General features: G+C 49.5%; 1 protein-coding gene across 5 annotated transcripts in view; it reads left to right on the forward strand.

The window, feature by feature from the left end:
* The window catches only part of TBC1D9B (TBC1 domain family member 9B), a 194,201-nt gene that overhangs the window by 62,234 nt on the left and 113,114 nt on the right, over positions 1–18,853 (forward strand). For all 5 annotated transcript variants that reach the window (XM_085617747.1, XM_085617748.1, XM_085617749.1 and 2 more), the window contains one exon: positions 10,327–10,585. In XM_085617747.1, coding sequence (XP_085473873.1) covers positions 10,327–10,585 — 259 coding nt within the window. The remainder of the gene's footprint in view (positions 1–10,326; positions 10,586–18,853) is intronic.

The raw sequence follows: 18,853 nt of genomic DNA on the forward strand, positions 1-18,853 counted from the left end.
CTTCTGCATCTCTAAGAGCCCTGGAGGCAAAGGCCACAACTTTCTCTTCCCCATCCTCCACCTGAAAGTACTGCACCCAATCCCTTGAGACTGATATCAATCGTAAGGATAGTCTTCAGTTCAGTATCAAAATGACCTAAAGTAGACATTCTTCCAATTTCGGACTTGACTAAATTAAAAGCTCTCTCACATTCTGGTGTCCAAACAAAATGCGCTCCTTTCTTTAATAAAACTCTGATTGGCTCAACTACGCTGGGAAACCCTCTCACAAATTTAGAGTTAAACTACACCATGCCCAGAAAAGACCTAACTTGTTCCTTGTCTTGAGGTGCAGGGGCCTTGACTATGCTCTCGGCAAGCTGCAATTTGGGTTGTATACCCTCACCAGAAATAACATGTCCCAGATAAGTTACAGACTTTAACACTATTCAACACTTATCTTTCTTAACAGTGAGGCCTCTCTCTCTCAACTTACACAAGACAGATCTCAAAACCTTCTCATGTTCACTCTCACATTTTCCATAGGCCAAAATATCGTCTTGAAAAAACAAGACATTAGGAAGATCTCCAAGTATCATCTTCATTATTCTTTGAAAACAAGCCGCCGCCGAGGCTAATCCAAAAGGCATTCTTAAAGATTGAGACGCCCCAAAGGAGTAACAAAAGATGTCAAATGCCTGGAATCCTTGTGAACTTTGACCTGATGATATGCGGACGAGAAGTCCAACACACTAAAACGTTTAGCCCCCTTCAACAAACTTATGCATTCCGAAATATTTGGAAGAGGTTGGCGATCCATTCATTCAATCCGCGCAAGTCCACACACATCCTCACAGCAGATCCACCATCCTTGGGTGCCAAAACCACTGGAGATAGCCACTCTGAAGCCTCAATTTCTTCAGTCACTTTCAATTTTAGCAATCTTTCCAGTTCAAGTTTTAATGGCTCGACCATTAAATCTGGCACTCTCCGTACTTTGTGCACACAAGGCTTGGCTGAATCTTTTAAAATAATCCGATGCTCAAAGCCATTGAGACAACCAAGAGTATCAGAGAACACCTCTGGAAAGTCCTTGAAATACTTTTCACAAACATCCACCCCATCAACCGATAAAATCTTTCCACGTAAACTCTCACACACTTAATCCATCAACATGACTTGATCTTCTGGGTTTGTGGCATTGGGATTTAAAATTATGCCTAAGTCACGTTGATGCCTCCAGCCAAGAAGATTATCCCCCCGCACAGCAACATAAACTTTTCCCACGGTCTCCCTCTGCTTAAATACAATTCTTGCAGTCACATATCCCACAATATCTACATGAGACCCTCCATAACTAAAAGGAGAAATATCCGGAGGCTGCAACTTCACATTCTCCAGCCCAACTACTTCATCCAAAATCTTGTTTCCAATTAGTGTGAATGGGGAGCCAGAGTCAGCCATAACAGTGAAATTGTTGGCATCAACAGAAATGTTGCAAAATGGCATGGCAGTTTTTTCAGAATCCACCTTGCTCTCATCTTCTGAAATACTGGAAATGACTTCAGTGCGAATAGTGTCAGAAGGATTCTCCTCATTGCGGCCTTTCTTCGAAGACTTGCAAACCCGGGCATAATGTCCCTTGATCCCACTGTTAACACATACAGATTCCCTAGCATAACAGTTGGGAAAACTGGATGAATGAGAAAAACTTCCACATCTGTAACAACGCACTCTCTGAACATCACTATTATTCCTCTCGCGATCAAAAGAACGTTGTTGTCGAGGATCACGTTCATTGCGCAATTGGATATCCTTGCTACAGGTGGTGCGTGATTGAGTGTTTTTCAAGACACTTTTATTCCTTGATCCCAAAGACACTTGGGCAATGCTCTCAGAGAAATCACCTTCAGTGTCACACTCAGACATGGAGTGGACACTCTTGACTTTTCTTTGTGTTATCACTATGAGCTTGGTTATAATCCTCAGGATCTTTCCTTATCTCTTTCACCCGCGAAGAAGTATTTTCAATTCTCTCTACTATCGCAATTGCTTCTGACAATGAGGGATTTTTAGACAATAGCTTTCCTTGTACTCTTGTTGGTGCACCTTACGAGTTGATCTCTCACCAGAGAGTCTGACAAGTCACCAAATTCACACGTACGTACTAATGTTTTTAGAGAAGCAAAATAGATTCTATGGCGTTCTAAATCAACGTTGATTCGCGGTCCAGAATATCGTTCCAACATTGTCATGGACATTTCATACACATCTGCTGGCTCACCATCACCACTACCAATGGTTATGTGGTCCATGCTTTCATAAGTGTTTCTGCCTTCCACACCTAGATTATGTAGTAATATTGCTTGCTTCCTGACAGCAGAAAAATGTTCTCTCCCCCCCCCCCCCCCCCCCAATTCCCACTAAATAGGAGTCAAATAAGTTCCTCCACCTCTTCCAAGGAAGAATAGGTTCACCTTTCTCAGATAAAAATGCTGGAGGTTGAGACATGCTGGTGGAGGTGGCCATTTCTTATTCTGTTTGTATAATATATATAATTCCTTTATAATATAGCACAAAGGAAAAGAAAAACAACAAAACAAAAAAAAACAGTTATGAAATGAATGTCTCACCGTAATAGAGCTTTCCCAGTCACAAATGTGCCAGTCATCACTATAAGTGTCTGTATCGCGCTGTTATTGGAAAAGACCGAAAGGGAAAAAAAAATCAGTTTCTCCCTAATCGCACGTTGAATGCAGCCCAATCCGTGCGCGAAATATGAAATGCAGCCCAATCCAAAATGGCCGCCACGCTCTATGATGCAATGCATGAAGTAACGCGAGCGTCAGCGTCACTGTGAGATTCCAAGGAGAGGCGTTCTACTTGAAAGAATGCGCCGCATGAAATTGGTAGTCCTGGAGCCAGCAGCGCGCGTAGATGCTCGTGAGGAAATTTTGAAAGTAAGTAATGAACGGTTACTTACTTTAATGTACATGGAAAAAAACCAGTAACAAAACTTCGCTCTTCATGTAGTGTGTGGATCCAGTTAACCAGCTGTCAATTTGCGATCGGAGAAGAGAGAATGTCATTAAAGAAATAAATCCATTAGATTTGAAATCCGTCTATCCAAACGAAAAAAATTGGGTTCGCAGGGGAATCAGTGGTTGTAGCTTGTCCCCAATCAAGAGCTGCTCGTCGCCAGTAATAAATCCAGTATCGTGAAGGTAATCCAAAGCAGACTTTATTAGATTCAACCACCGACACAGACAGGTCTGTTCTTCAGCGCTTCCTCGGTCAGAATGCCAGTCTCAACCTAGAACTAATTAGACTCACATTCTGTTGCTACGACAACTACAAGTACTATTGGATCTTCAAGGAAACATGCAAGTAAATTACAACACTCACCAAAAAGAGTGACCCAGGCCAAAAAGATGCACACGGCAATTGAACGTGTAATTGACAACATCACACACAGTAGTGAACATTTTTGTGGTGCCAGCCCCAAATTAAAATAATTTATTTGTGCTTGATGAATAAATGTTATTGTTACCCAACTCAGGGTTTCTCATTTTATTGACCTTGGGCCGTTGAATAGCTGATCTGGATTTGGACATTTACCTGCAGGTTAAATGCTGATCCCTCCAGTGGTTCCCGGCCCAAAGAAATATTCAGCTGAATGAATGTAAGGAAATATGAATAAACTCCTTACTTTCAACTTCAGGAGAAATACAGGACTAGGGTGTCCTCTTTAGTGTTCCTTTGAATACTAAATATTCTATACCATAAAAAAAATGTCAGTGATTTTTTTTTCCCCCCGCCGCCAGTGACCTTTGCTGTGTCACAACACTCTGTATGTCTCCTCGTTTATGTTGTGCAGACCCTTCATGCTCTTATCGCCTTTGCAGGCTTTATTTAATTTTGTGGTTTAACAGGATTAAAAAATACCAATAAAAATGTGTTCAAAGATGTAAATTGGAGGAGGAGCCTAGCACGCATCCAAGATGGTCGCGTGAGCACAGGTCTCCCCGGACCCTCGCTGCTCCTCGGAACTTATCCTGACTTTATCCTGACTTGGTTGACGGATTCTGGAAGATGAACGTTGGCTGAACCCTAAACTCTTTTCAGAAACCAAATCGGACCTGGGAGACCTGATCTATGGTGGTTTGAACTTTTGAGGCCCAACTGATGGCTGTGCCCGGTGCGAAGGTGAACTGTGGAGCCGGGGCATAGTTGAACAACAACGGCATCGGGGCTGTGCCAGCGGCCGTCTCATCACTTTCGGTTTCACTTTTGGATCTCTGAGTGGCTGGACAGTGGATTTGCTTTGTGCGGCTGGGTTTTCACTCGGCCTTCGCTTCGTGCCTTTGTCTCCGCCTGAAACCAGTGTGCCCATTGACTTTGATCCTCTCGCACCGCCACATTGCGGTCCCTGGTACGGCTCGTGTCGGCTTCGCCTGTGCCACTTTGACGCTTGCTCAGTGGTCCACTTCGGCGAGCGTGGTTCCACATGGGAGGCAGAGGGGATCCCGAGAGGCGTAAGAGCAAGACATCCCTGCGTGGGGGACCGGTCCAGACCAACAACATGGACCGCTACACTCATGGTAGGGGGTCCCCTGGGACGGCCGGTGTTCTCCCGGATGACGCTGAGGGTGTTCCGTCCGCCCCTCCGGATTTGTCACTGCAGGACATCATGGGCGCCATTAACGGCATCAAGGAGACCATCGCTCAGCAGTACGAGGCCTTGGCCCGTAAAATCGACACGGTGGCCATTGATGTTACGCTAATTCGGGCGGATCTCTCTAAGACCAATGAGAGGGTTCAATCGCTGGATTTGCGGACGTCCACCCTTGGTACGGAGGTGTCGGACCTGCAGATTGCTCTCGGCGACCTCAAGTCGGCCAACGACCTGATGTCCCGGCGGCTGGAGGACTTCGAGGGACGGGCTCGACGCAATAACATCCGCGTCATAGGTGTTCCGGAGACCTCCGACAATCTCCCGGTGGATCTTATGGTTGAGGAACTCATCCTCAAACAGCTTGCCCCCGCTGGCCTGAGTAAGTTCTTTGCCGTGGAGCGGGCCCATCGAGTCCCAGGCGGTCGGCCGCGACCGGGAGCTCCCCCGAGGCCTATTGTCGCAAAACTTTTTCACTACAGAGACCGAGATGCGATTCTGCAGGCCTCACGGGTACATGGCCCGGTCAGATATGAGAACTCATCCGTTAACTTTTTCCCGGACTTCACCCAACTCGTCCAGAAACAGCGGATGGGTTTCCAGGGGGTGAAGCGCCGTCTCCGGGACCTGGGTTTTAAGTACTCGATGCTTTTTCCTGCCAGGCTCCGGGTAGAATACGAAGACCGGACTACCTTTTTTGACTGTCCTGCGACCGTGAGTGCCTGGCTGGATTCTCTGCCGGACCGGGGTGACCGGCCTGGGCCCTCTGGTGGTACCGAGGGTGGCGGGCCTCCTTCGGAGTGACTTTTGGTCCTTGACTTTGATATTTTGTTTTGTTCGGCTGGGTTCTACTTCTTTTGTACATTTTGTTTCATTTTGATCTGTGTTGGCGGGCGGGGACGGGTCCCTTTCCTCCTCCGGGGTCTTTTCGTAGAATGGGGTTTTTAGGGCGACAGGCACACTGCAAGTTGGGGTGGTTTTCTGGACCGCAGGGGTGCAGGGTGGGTGGAGTTGAATTGGGGGGGGGGGTTTGGTGGGTGGGAGGGGTTGTTTGGATTTGTGTTTTTTGTTTTCAAGGCGAGGTATTGGCTCTGTTTCAGTTTCAGGTGTCGCGCTTTCTGCTGGGGGACCCTTGATCTACTGGAGGGGATGGGGGGGGATGGGTTGAGACTGATGTCTTGGAACGTCAACGGATTGGGGGATCGTATCAAACGGGGTGTTGTGCTGCAGTATTTGCGTCGTTTGACTCCTGATGTGGTATTCTTACAGGAGACGCATTTGGTTGGTAATGTTTGTCATGCCATGAACAGGGGGGGATACCGACTCGTGGCCCATTCCGGTTTCACCACTGGCTCTAGAGGGGTGGGCATTCTCCTACGATCTTCACTTCCGCTAGAGATCACCAGGGTTGTCCTAGACGATAGAGGGCGCTATGTGGCTCTGACTGGGAGATGGGAGGGACAGTCCCTTTCGTTGGTTTCGGTTTATGTTCCCCCGGGCCTCCAGAACTCCACTTTCTCAGACTTAGGTCGTATGCTGCTTGAGCTTCCTGACAGTCTTTTGCTTATGGGTGGGGATTTTAATTCGGTTGTTTCGGGTGATTTGGATCGCCACCCGCCCAGGGCCCTCCCTGCTGCCCAGGCGTGGCTCGGCGGACTCTTGGATACCTTCGGTCTGGTGGATTGTTGGAGGTTAATGCATCCGACACAGTGTCAGTACACATTTCACTCTGGGGCCCATGGGAGTCTCTCCAGATTGGATTATTTTCTTATGCCCGCGGCCCAGACTGCCCGGATTCGAGAGGTAAAGCACTTGGCCCGGGGTATCTCTGATCATTCCCCACTGTGGTTGCTTTTCGACGCCGGGATGCGGTCCGCTGGGCGGATCGCCCCTATTAACCCTTGGTACTTGCGAGACCCCAAGATTCGTGATAGCCTTGTTAAGTCGATTGATCAGTATTTTCTCGAGAATGAGGGGTCGGTGTTGTCCTCAGTGTCCCTGTGGGAAGCCTTTAAAACAGTACTCCGCGGGCATGCCCTATCCCAGATAGTGGAGGCTAAGAGGGTTAAGACTGAGGCGGTGGTGAAGCTGGAGACTGAAATATCGGGGCTGGAGGCAGCCTTGGAGACGGGTGTCACTCAGGATGGGCTTCATGCCCTCAGCTTGAAGCAGTTTGAATATAAGTCTCTCGTCACTGACGCTGCCAAGATCATGTATAGGGAGCAACAGGGTAGGTTGTATGATGCCGGGGACAAGGCGGGTAAACTGATTGCTTGGTTGGATAAGAAGGAGAGAGTGAATCGTGTGGTCCCGGAGCTTCGGGTTTCGGATGAAGTGTGTGTGACTGACCCTGGTGAGATTGTGGAGTGTTTTGCTGACCACCTCCGGGCGGTGTATTCCCCGGTGTCTGATAGAGATGAGGATGACTCTCGTCTCTTGCTGCGGGATATTGCTTTGCCCGGCCTATCCGTCGAGGACCGTGAGCAGATGGATGCCTCCCTGTCAGTCGACGAGATTGCTACCGCGATTCGTTAAACTTCGCTCTGGCAAGGCGATGGGCCCCAACGGACTGCCGATTGAACTGTATAAACTACGCCCGGATAAAATCGCGCCCTTCCTCCGTCGTATGTTTCTGGAGTCGCTCGAGCGGGGTTCCCTTCCCGACGACCAGCGTCTGGCTACTATAGTTGTTATTCCCAAGGACGGTAAGCCACGTGACCGCTGTGCCTCATATAGGCCTATTTCCCTACTAAATGCCGAACCGAAAATCCTTGCCAAGGTCCTCGCTAATCGCTTGCTGAGAGTTATATGTGATTTGATACATCCGGATCAATGCGGCTTTATCCCTCATCGTAATACCGCTCTCAACTTGCGGCGTCTACATGGCGTCCTCGCTAGGGCGGAGTACTTCTCTGAACCGGCCATATTGGTTTCCTTAGACGCCACGATGGCCTTTGATACCATCGAGTGGCCATTCCTTTGGGCCGTATTGGCTAAGTTTGGCTTTGGGGAGGGATTTATTAGTTGGGTGAAGCTCCTCTATGCTGGTCCAATGGCTCAGGTTGTTGTCAATGGGCGGGTTTCTCGGCCCTTCGCTCTCGGGAGGGGTACTAGGCAGGGGTGCCCGTTGTCCCCTCTGCTCTTTGCTCTCGCCTTGGAACCGCTCGCCGCCTGGCTCCGCTGGGAGCCCTCGATCAGAGGGATCCGGTGGGCCCCGGGCTTCGAGGATCGGGTCTCGTTGTACGCAGATGATATTCTTCTGTACCTCACCTCACCTCGCCGCGGAAGTCGCTCACTGTGCTTTTTGATGACCTTACTTCCTTCGGGAGAAATTCGGGTTTGATAATTAACTGGTCCAAATCTTGCGTGTACCCTATCTCCGGTGGCCTTCCTCTCTTGCCGCCTCGGCTTCCGGTCCAAACATCTCAATCCGGCTTTAAATACTTGGGGGTATACGTTTCGTTGGATCCGGCGGTCCGCTACGAGCAGAATCTCCTGTCTCCCCTCCGGCGTTTGAGGGCGGATACGGCTCGGTGGTGTAGGTTGCCCTTGTCTCCACTTGGTCGCGCAGCACTGTTTAAAATGATGTCCCTTCCCAGATTTCTTTACGCACTCCAGAACTCCTTCGATATCATTCCAGCGGCCTACTTTGGGGAGGTGGAGCGTTTGCAGAGGAGACTGGTTTGGGACGGTCGTGCGCGTATCGCTTTGGCAAAGCTGACTCTTCCCTGGTATGACGGGGGCATCGCGCTTCCCGACATTAGAAGGTACTATTGGGCCTCCCAGCTGTCTGCCATTAACCATGCTACGTACGCTCCTGGCTCGAACCCGGCATATGAGATGGATAAATTCCTGCTTCCCGGCGGTAACTATAACAGAGCGCTCTACTCTCGATCTGCCGGAGGAACCCTCACGGGCCCTACTAGGATTGCGGTACGTGTGTGGAAGGCGGCAAATGTAGCTGTGGGCTGGAGTGAGCGGTTAACGTGTGCTACTCCTCTATTCGCCTCAGAGCGCTTGGGAAGCCTCTGGACAACGAAAGGCTTTGAGCACTGGGATACAATCGGCATTAGCAGAGTGGGGGACCTATGGGTTAAAGGCGCGGTTAAATCCTTCGCGGCGCTTCAGAGCGAGTACGAGCTTAGTGACAGGGAGTTCTTCCGCTATGCCCAGGTTCGGCACGCCCTGCTCTCGGTCTTTGGGGAGGGGACCACGGTCCCTGTCTCTTCGCCTCTCGAGGACCGTATACTCGACGGACACGTCCCCGACAGTACTATCTCCCTGATTTATAAAAAGCTAATAAATAATCGGGCTGATCTCTTGGTGCGTCTTCGGGAGGCATGGACGGGAGATGGGGTTGAGTTGGACGACGAGGACTGGCAGTCTGCGCTGTCATCCCCTAAGGAGGTCGCCATCCCGGCCCGTCTCCGTCTGGTCCAGCTTAAGATCCTCCATCGTGTCTATGTGACGGGTCCCAGTTTGGTCTCGATGGGGTTTTCTGACGACTGGCTCTGCAAGCGTGGCTGCGGGCTCAGTGCCACCTTTCTCCACATCCTCTGGGAGTGCCGCGAGGTGGCGGAATATTGGCGCCGGGTGCATGATGTTATGAAACGAGTCACTGGGGTTGCTTTGCTGCCGGAGGTGCGCCGATGTGTTCTGAATGTGTGGGAGCCCAATGACTATAATGCGGCCCAGGCTCGGTGGGCGGCCCTTGGGAACATGATCGCAAAGAGATATTGCGCAGCTTTGGGGTTCCCAACGGCCTCCCACCGTGTCCGTCTGGAAGGAGAACATGGACTGGTGCATGTTCAGGGAGAAGACTGTGTATGTGGCTCGTGGTAAACCGGGGGCGTGGGGTAGAATCTGGGGTCAGTGGAATGTGTATCGAGGGACTATCTGTTCTCCCCCCCCCCCCCCCCCCCCCCCCCCCCGGTGAATACGTCTGATGTTATCTTGTCCCCCTGATCCTTGAGGGTTCCTTGCTCAATTTGTTCATCTGAGTATAGATTTGGTTTTCCCGTGGCCCCCCCTCCCTCTCGGACCCCCTTTTTATTGACCTCCCTAGGGTGGTCCTATGTGGAGTTCCTCTGCTGTGGTTAGACGTCCTTTTCATGTTTTTCGCCTTGCTTTTTGTTTTTCTTTATTTTTGTTGATAGTTATGTAAAAAGGGTGTATCCTGACTTCCTTTATGTGCAGCCTGATCGCCTGTCATTTAGCGGAGCCCCTGTGGGCCAGTCATTGTTTTTGAACTGCTTGACCATTTCTGCATACTAGCGGCCGGCCTAGGAGGTTGTAGGCCCGTGCTTGTACCCTTTTTCTCTGCACAATAAAAATAAAAAAAATAAAAAAAGATGTAAATTGATTAAAATGTAATTGGCAAGTTAGAACGTGGAGTATACTTTCAAGAGGAATGTTGATTTTATTGAGATGCTCTTATTAAGACCTTATAAAACAAAAATTGAAGTGTTCCGGGGCGGGTGGTTGTTGGAGCTAGCAGCATTGGTTGACCATCTGCTGCTGCAGTTATGGTGTGGAGGGCGGGGGTTTCCAGCCTGTCCTTTCTCACAGTCCCATTGAAGAGCTTTTCCCTCACACTTCTCACGCACGTCAACTGGCTGTAATCATGGTTTCTGTGTTTCTTCTTTCTTTCACCCTCTACATTCTTGCCTCTGCAGTGACCCTGGTTGTTCAGTGGCTGGATGTCACCCAGCTGGATAAGAATGCCACAATGCTTTTCCCAGAATGCATTAAGGTGCGCACCCGTGACAGTGAACTCTATTTCTCCATGTTTTTAAACATCAACGAGACGTTCAAGCTCATGGAGCAACTGGCCACAATCGCCATGAGGCAACTGCTGGACAATGAGGGCTTCCTCGAGGACAAGTGCCTGCCCAAGCCCACTCGGCAGCTCAAGAACATCTCGGCACTTAAGAGGTAGGAGTTTACACCCTTTGGATGGGAGAGAGTGGGGGTAGAGTTTTGGAAGAGTGGCAAAGGGTGGGACTGAGAAAAACATTCTCTTTGAGCATCTGGTAGAGTGCCACCCTAATATACATGTAGTGCTTGGAAGTGTGCATCTCCTTAAGCTCAGCCATTGCATGCAGTGCTCTTTCTCCCCTCCCCCCCCCCCCTCCTCCACCCTCTCCTCTGTGGAATGTTCCCTTGAGCAGAAGGCCCCTGACAAATCGACCATTTTTTTAATGATGTGGATTGTTTGACTACAAGTGAATCCCTATTTTTCTGTGCAACATTAGTGCTTGTAGATGGTGCACATTTGACAATTTTAGAAGCTGATCTGGTTTGTGCTGAGAACTTAGGTGTGATGTTCTGTGGCCCAGTCATGTGGCTTAGTTAGAGCCGGACATAAAATACACTAGCCATCTGTACTCTGAGGCTGTTTGTCTTTTTCCCTTCATTATTCAGAGATTTAATGATTGGGTCCACTATAAAATCCCACAGTTGGTATGTTCAAGTAGGATTGTCATTTTGATGCTCAGGGAGTGGTTTGATTGGATCTTCTTTCTCTGGACTTGTTACCATAACGTTCTGGACTTCTCAACTCTAATCGAACACCAGAACAGAAGTTATCTTCAGGTTTTCTGGACTTAGTTATCAGTCCTATGGCTATGTTTATAATTCTGATCCCTACTTCTACAAGGAGGTTCTTCACCTCTTGAATCTCCCAGGTGCCAGACTGGACCCTTAAAAGTTGAAACTGCTATTGCCAGTAGGTGGTTCTTGACCCTGTCTCAACGCTCGGTACCATCCTGGACAGGATATTCCTTGGAGTCATATAGGTATAGAAGTGCTACCCTGCACCAACTCCTCCAGGAAACACTTTTAACTTCAACATTCATTATCTGCAGAGCTGGCAGGATATTGAATCCCCTCCCCCCCCCCCCCCCCCCCCAATCAGGGTTTACGCTGTGTTAATCCTGTGCCACAAGCAAATGTTCATTTCAGGCCCTCACAAGGTATGCTTGTGGTGTCTGGAGCCAAAGCATTAATCCACATGCAAACCTCATGGCATGCCAAAGTCATCAAATAACAGGAGACCAAGATGTTCATGGCACTGGTGCATGACGAACGCTGGGCTCCATGTCTGTACAGACCCAGGTCCTGCTCAAGCTCCACCCGCTCTGTTGACCAGTAAATCATCCAAAATGTTGAAAAACGGATAAAGAAGCATTGGAGGAGCAGTAGTTGTCTCAACTGATGACACGAATCCCCAGTTTGGGTTTCTTTGACCAGGACCTAGTTTGTCGCCCTGAAACAAACTCCAGTGCCCTCCGTGGGCCCTGGGACAACTCCGGCCTACGCGGAGTTCCCAGCTCCCAAAGCTGACCTTGCACAAGTTACTGCTTTCACACAGGCATCACAGGTCTTCCGCCACTAGTTTGATGTGACCGGTCTCATAGTGTATTACGCCTATGCGCAGTAGGAAATGGCACGGATGGTTGTGCCAAATTTGCCAGATCACTTGCAGGACCATTTAACGAGGTAATTTGCATATGGCAGAATGCAGTTTAGCAAATACAGAGTTTGGGGTATGAACAACATAGATTGGGTGGCAAGTTTAATGAGTTCCTCCTTTGCCATCTGCAGATATACCTGGTTACATTCCACCGAATTGTCAGGGACTTCAAAACTAACCTGCTCGACATGCCTGTTGATGGCTCCAGCTTGATCCCTGAGGTTGAATACCTCTTCCTGTCCATTTCACTTGGAAAATGGCAAGTTTAGTGGGCTTTCCAGGGGAGCTCCTTGCAACCTGTACTACAGCCGAACCAATATCTGTTCCAGTTCAGGGGGCATGGTGGGTTCAGAGTTTGTCATGAGGGGGGAACAGTAGCACCCTTCTTCCTCCCCCACTCCATCCGTGAAACCACCTTAGGTCACTTGTGAATGAGCAAATGCGGCCATGGGGGGGGGGGGGAGCTGACTCAACCACCTGCCATGTTTGGAATTCGTTGTGATCGACCACTGGGTCCTACAGAAAGTAGAATAAGGCTACTGCTCTCCTTTTCTAGACGTTCTCTTCTCCAATCGCCCCACCCTCAAGTAGTGCAGAGGAGCAGGCTTATATCCTACAGTAAAAGTTATCAACACTGCTAAGCAAGTCCTTTTGGACGGAGCTCTGGAGCATTAGATCGAGAGGGAATGATGCTCTCTTTACTTCTTGTTCCCAAAAAAGACTAAGCCGGAGTTCCTATTTACCCCTCCCTCCACACCCGTGCCCCCCTCCCCTGGTCTTGAATACCTTCCGCCTCAAGGAAATTTCAAGATGCTGTCTCTTTTGAAGATTTAATTTGCTGGATGCATAATTTCACATACCAATCCTGCAGTCTCACAGCTTTTTTGTATTGGGATCCACCCACCACCAGTTTCCTGTCTTCTCGTTAGGCTTGACATCTGCATCACAAGCTTATACCAAGGTGATGTCAGTGGTAGTAGCACATCTCCGCAGGACAGGTATGGACTTATTCTTGTAGCTGGACGACTGGTTGTTGGTGGCTCACCACAGCTAGTTTGGACCATCTGAATTACACAGTGTTACTGCTATTCAACTTGGAATTCTCCATCAACGTCCCCAATTCTCACTTGTACCGCTCTCAGCACCTCCTGTTCATTGGGGCAGAGCTGAATATCTCAGAGGACCATCCTGCACCCCCTGAGGATTTGGGAGATTCAGGATATGATTCCAATGTTTTAGCAGGGGCTACTGTTCTGATTCTGATGTTTTTTTGGCCTTCTGGCATATTTATCTTTCTGGTCACTTGTGCTTGTTGGCACATGCATGCCATTTAGTGCGCCTTTCCATCCAGTGCACTGAAAACTGGGGTGGCCTGGCGGGCGCCATCTGGATATATCCAGAGGCAGCAGTCGATATTTAGGGTTGAGCGATGGCTGGAAACCTCACTTCTGTGAGTTTTTTGCACTCCAGCTGTGGCTATGTTGGTGACTGATACCTCTTCTCTCTGGTGGGGTGCTCATTTGAGGCCTTGGAGATCTGAGGACTTCGGTTTCCAGTAGAGCAGAGGTGTCATATCAACTTGCTGCTCAAACTGTGGGCAGTGTGACTGGTGTTGACAGCATTTTCCCTTGAATCTGCAGTCTATTGGTTCAGGTCTTCATGGTGTGAGTGGCATCTCAACAATCTGGGCATCACAGTTGTGAGAAGTTGGCCTAGTATATGCTGTCCACTAGTTAAAGTGGGCACCTTCTACCAGTCCAAACAACCCTTATTGATTGGGTTAAAGACAACATTTATTGAAAGCAATCCTAGTGGTAGCTGTGGAGAGCAGCCTTCCGGCTAAGTCTCGAAGGAATGTAAAGCAGCCTGTTTTACCAGATTAGAACCTCCTGAATGACCAAGGAGAACCACACAAGAATATAAAATATATGTATTTATTACTAAACACTCTCTACTAACCGCTTTATGAGATTAGGGAACAAAGCACACAATATTAAATCACTAGAACCACAGTAAATCGCACAATACACAGTGGGCTCCAGGGGGAGACTGAACCATATACTAAGAGTGGTATAACCACCACGACTTGACTAGACACAGTGCCTAGAGCATGTAGAATCCCTGGGACCCCAAGAAACCACCCAAGGTAGTGACACAGGGGACCCACGGAGGACGGGTGCAGTCTGTGAACACAGGCGCAAGCTCCATACAATCCTATGAGAAAGTCGCAGTTGGAATTTTAAAGATTAAGTACACTTCGGAGAGGACTTTAAGCAAACCCAATTAAACATAGAAGGTTCTAAGGCCAGCACCCTTGAGAGTACCGAGATACCCGTGTTACCTGTCCCAGAGGAGCCGGGTGCATAGGAGTCCAGTGATGTCGGAAACCTTAGTTGTTTTCAATGACGTAATGTGGAAAAGTGCTGCTGCCGTGAAGATGAAAAATGTCCAGTGTGATCCAAGCCTGGATCCGAGGTGAGAAGAACCTGAAAGCAGAGGGTACAGAGTCTGGGTCACTTCAGTGACCATGGGCACGATAGACGAATGCCCACCGATGTCTGGTGTTTCAGGTGAAAAGAGGTGAAGCTTGACTCTGCAGCCACGTGGACCAGGAGATTACGACGACCAAAGTCCAGAGGTGAGCTGTCCCATGAAGATGTCGAGTGCTGGGGGGGGGGGGGGGGAAATTTAAGTGTCCGGATTGAACACCAACAAGCCTTGGCAACTGCAACCCATGCGGGCAGAGGAAAGATGCTTCGGTGAGGATCAGCAAGGTCCTGGGGACTCTCCAAGCTATGGAGAGTCAGGGCACGTCTGTAGCAACCAGGAAAGTCGGTTACCTTCACAGGGACCCACAGGCCAACGGACCAGGGATCGCGAAGGGACCTCGAGCTGAATCCCGAAATACCAGCCCACGGAACACTCGTGGAGTGTAGGCCGGAAATCTTTGGTGGAAATACTGCTCGGGTCAGGACTACAAGTAGCCCAAAGCACAGCCTCAGGGATTGCCAAAAAGCATATGCTGCTGCAAAAGTTTTCGGGGCACAGTGGTTCAGGTTGCACGGTCCCCACGAGGGATAAGGACTTCAGAATTGCTGATCAACCTCCGAGACTTCGGGAACCCACCTCCTGTGTTGCAGAAATCTTAGGAGTCCTCAGGAGCTCGGACGATGCAAACGGGTCAGATGCTTTTAGGTGCCTGCCTTGCAGGGGAGTAACTCCTTTACTCCAAGGGAGATTCTTCAGTCATCCAGCGTCGTGCAGATCGTTGAAGTACTTGGTTTCTGTAGCAGAGTTTAGTCCAGGTAAAATCTAAAGTCCTGTAATCAGGGGTTCCTACTTTATACCCAAGGAAGGGGTGGGACAAACTCTGGGGACCCACCTATGGGAGGGTCAGGACCGAGGGGTGGCTACACCCATGTCCTTTGTCCAGTTTCGCGCCAGCGCAGGAGCAAATGGCTCCTGCAACCGGTTTGAGCTGGACTATGCACAGGGACTCCAAATATGCTCCCAGTGCAGACTTCAAAGCACTCTGAGTGCACCCACCCAGCCCCAATACACTAAAGCCTGTCTGGGAGGTGGTCACACCTCCCTGTGACAGGAAACCTATTGTCAAGCCTTCCCCTGCTCGAGCTTGGCTCAGCAGCAGGAGGGCAGACTCGTCTGTGGCTGGCAGCATCCATTTTGTGATGCCCAGGTCGAGAAAGCTGGTACCGGGTAGCCCGGTGACCCACAGTTGTGGATCTACAAGGGAGGAATTATACCTCCCATACCAGTTACTGGTGTAGAGGTATAATTCCAAGGTGTTTGACACCAAACACAACCTGTTTCTAAGCAGCCGTTTTAAAGTTAGCATTTACCGCGAGGTTGTAATGCACTTAAGTATATATGGTTGGCTGCATCACAGACCACCCCGGAAAATAGGTTCCGAAGGCTGCAGAGGGGCTCTCACATAAAACCCAGCACCCTGCCTTCAGGCTTGATAAGACCTGCAATAGGGGTGGCTGATAGGTTTATATGTGCAGTGATATAGAATAGATATAGTGAACCTATATGCAAGTAAGTGGTGCATGCACCACCTTACACAGGCTGCTGTAGCAGACCTGTGGTTTCATTTTGAATAGTCTCTCAAGGGTGGCACAATAGATGCTGCAGCCCCTGGGAGGCCTCTGTGGTACCTATGCTCTGGGTTCATAGTATACCATATACTAGGGACTGATTAGGTACACTCCAGATTGGATTCTGGGGTACCCTTAAGTACATGCAATCCTATTTAGGGAGAAAGTAGATACACTGGGGTCCTGATTACCAGGATCCCAGTCAGACGTGTCAAAAACCAGCAAAACACCAGGAAAAAAGTGGGGGTAACCATGCAGTCAGATTCCACCTTCCTACAACGGTCTCGCGTCCTCTGTCGGGAGGCAGTGAGATTGTGCGCTTATGCTCAGGCTTTCAAGGCTCAACCGTGTGACTGATTACTCGAACATGAAGGCCGATGAACTCAGTTGATCCCATCTTGCCAACCCTAGTGGTGACTTCAGTTGTAGGTGGTTCAAGACATTTTTCTGCCCTCTGGTGGACATTTTCCCCTCTTGCATGAACAAGCATTGCCAGTTTTTCTGTGCCCTCCACTTTCTGTCGAAGGGAGCCCTGGGAAATGCTTTTCCTCTGAGGTGGAATCTTTTACTCTGCATTCTATTCCATCCCACTGAATCCTCATGTACTGAGGAAGTTGCTACCGGGCCATGCACAGATTATCTTTGTCGTGGTGGACTGGCTGCAGAGGGATTATTAATTTGCTTATCCCTGTGTTCCATCCTGCCTGGGCTACCTCTACGAGCGGACCGGCTCTCCCAGTCAGGGAGAGCCTGAGAATTAAGCAGAGCAACTTGAAATCCTGAGGATGTTGTGGACCTCTTCTTATCAGTGCGTTGTCTCTCTGCCAAATCTGCTTACTCTGTATGTTTATCCGATCTTGTTGGTTCGTGTGCTCAACTGCAACCCATGCGGGCAGAGGAAAGATGCTTCGGTGAGGACCAGCAAGGTCCTGGGGACTCTCCAAGCTATGGAGAGTCAGGGCACGTCTGTAGCAACCAGGAAAGTCCAAGTTACCTTCACAGGGACTCACAGGCCAACGGACCAGGGATCGCAAAGGGACCTCGAGCTAAATCTCGAAATACCAGCCCACGGAACACTCGTGGAGTGTAGGCCGGAAATCTTCGGTGGAAATACTGCTCGGGGTCAGGACCACAATTATCCCAAGGCACAGCCTCAGGGATTGCCAAAAAGCATATGCTGCTGCAAAAGTACGCGGGGCACAGGGGTTCAGGTTGCACGGTCCCCACGAGGGATAAGGGCCTCAGAATTGCTGAGAGCGCAGATCAACCTCCGAGACCTCGGGAACCCATCTCCTGTGTTGCAGAAATCTTCGGAGTCATCAGGAGCTCGGGAGATGCAAACGGGTCAGATGCTTTTAGGTGCCTGCCTTGCAGGGGAGTAACTTCTTTACTCCAAGGGAGATTCTTCAGTCATCCAGCGTCGTGCAGATCGTCGACTTACTTGGTTTCTGTAGCAGAGTTTAGTCCAGGTAAAATCTAAAGTCCTGTAATCAGGGGTTCCTACTTTATACCAAAGGAAGGAGTGGGACAAACTCTGGGGACCCACCTATGGGAGGGTCAGGACAGAGGGGTGGCTACACCCATGTCCTTTGTCCAGTTTCGCGCCAGAGCAGGAGCAAATGGCTCCTGCAACTGGTTTGAGCTGGACTATGCACAGGGACACCAAATGTGCCCCCATTGCAGACTTCAAAGCACTCTGAGTGCACCCACCCAGCCCCAATACACTAAAGCCTGTCTGGGAGGTGGTCACACCTCCCTGTGACAGGAAACCTATTGTCAAGCCTTCCCCTGCTCGAGCTTGGCTCAGCAGCAGGAGGGCAGACTCGTCTGTGGCTGGCAGCATCCATTTTGTGATGCCCAGGGTGCTGATTTGTGCATATTTCTGATGTCTAGCAGTTTCAGTCAAAGGCCATCTTTAGTCTGTTTTGGTCTTCATTTGTTTGCCTGACTACCCGTTTTGGTCTTGAAAATGCAAGGTTCCTTAAGGCGTGTTACATGTTTCCTCCTTTGTAGAACCACGGTGGGACCTTATCTTGGTATTTACCTTTTTGAAGGGGGTCTCTGTTTGAGCCCATGCATAGCTGCCCTTAGTGGTTGTTGATCAAAACAGATTTTCTGAATACCATTACCCTGACCCGACTAGTTAGCAAGCAGTATGCTTTGTCTGCCCACCAATAACTACCTTCTTTCCGGACAGACTGGTTTTGGGAACAAAAGCCTATTTTTTTCCAAAGGTGGTGCCACTGTTTCACCTGGGTCAGGCTAGCACAGTGCCTACATTTTACACTCCTCCTCCTCCCCCTAAGGCAGAGTAAAGGCTCAGTTGTTTGGATCTTCGCAGGGTGATAAGCGTGTACATAAGCAGGACATTGGAATACTGGATCAATGATCAGTGCATTGGCTATGTTGGTGGAATTAGAGCTAACTGTCCAGGTGGATTGTGTTGTATTTTAAGATCTGCTGCTCCATGGCCAAGAAGGGGCTTCCCTATAGTGTTGGGACCCTTTCCACCAGGGCGAAGGTCACTTAGTATTCCTATCTTGGCCATCTGTCAGACTGCGACTTGGGCTTCGATCAACACCTTTACCAATCATTACTGCTTTTATTCTC

The sequence above is a fragment of the Triturus cristatus genome, chromosome 7 (genome assembly GCF_964204655.1).
Source record: "Triturus cristatus chromosome 7, aTriCri1.1, whole genome shotgun sequence".
NCBI lineage: Eukaryota > Metazoa > Chordata > Amphibia > Caudata > Salamandridae > Triturus > Triturus cristatus.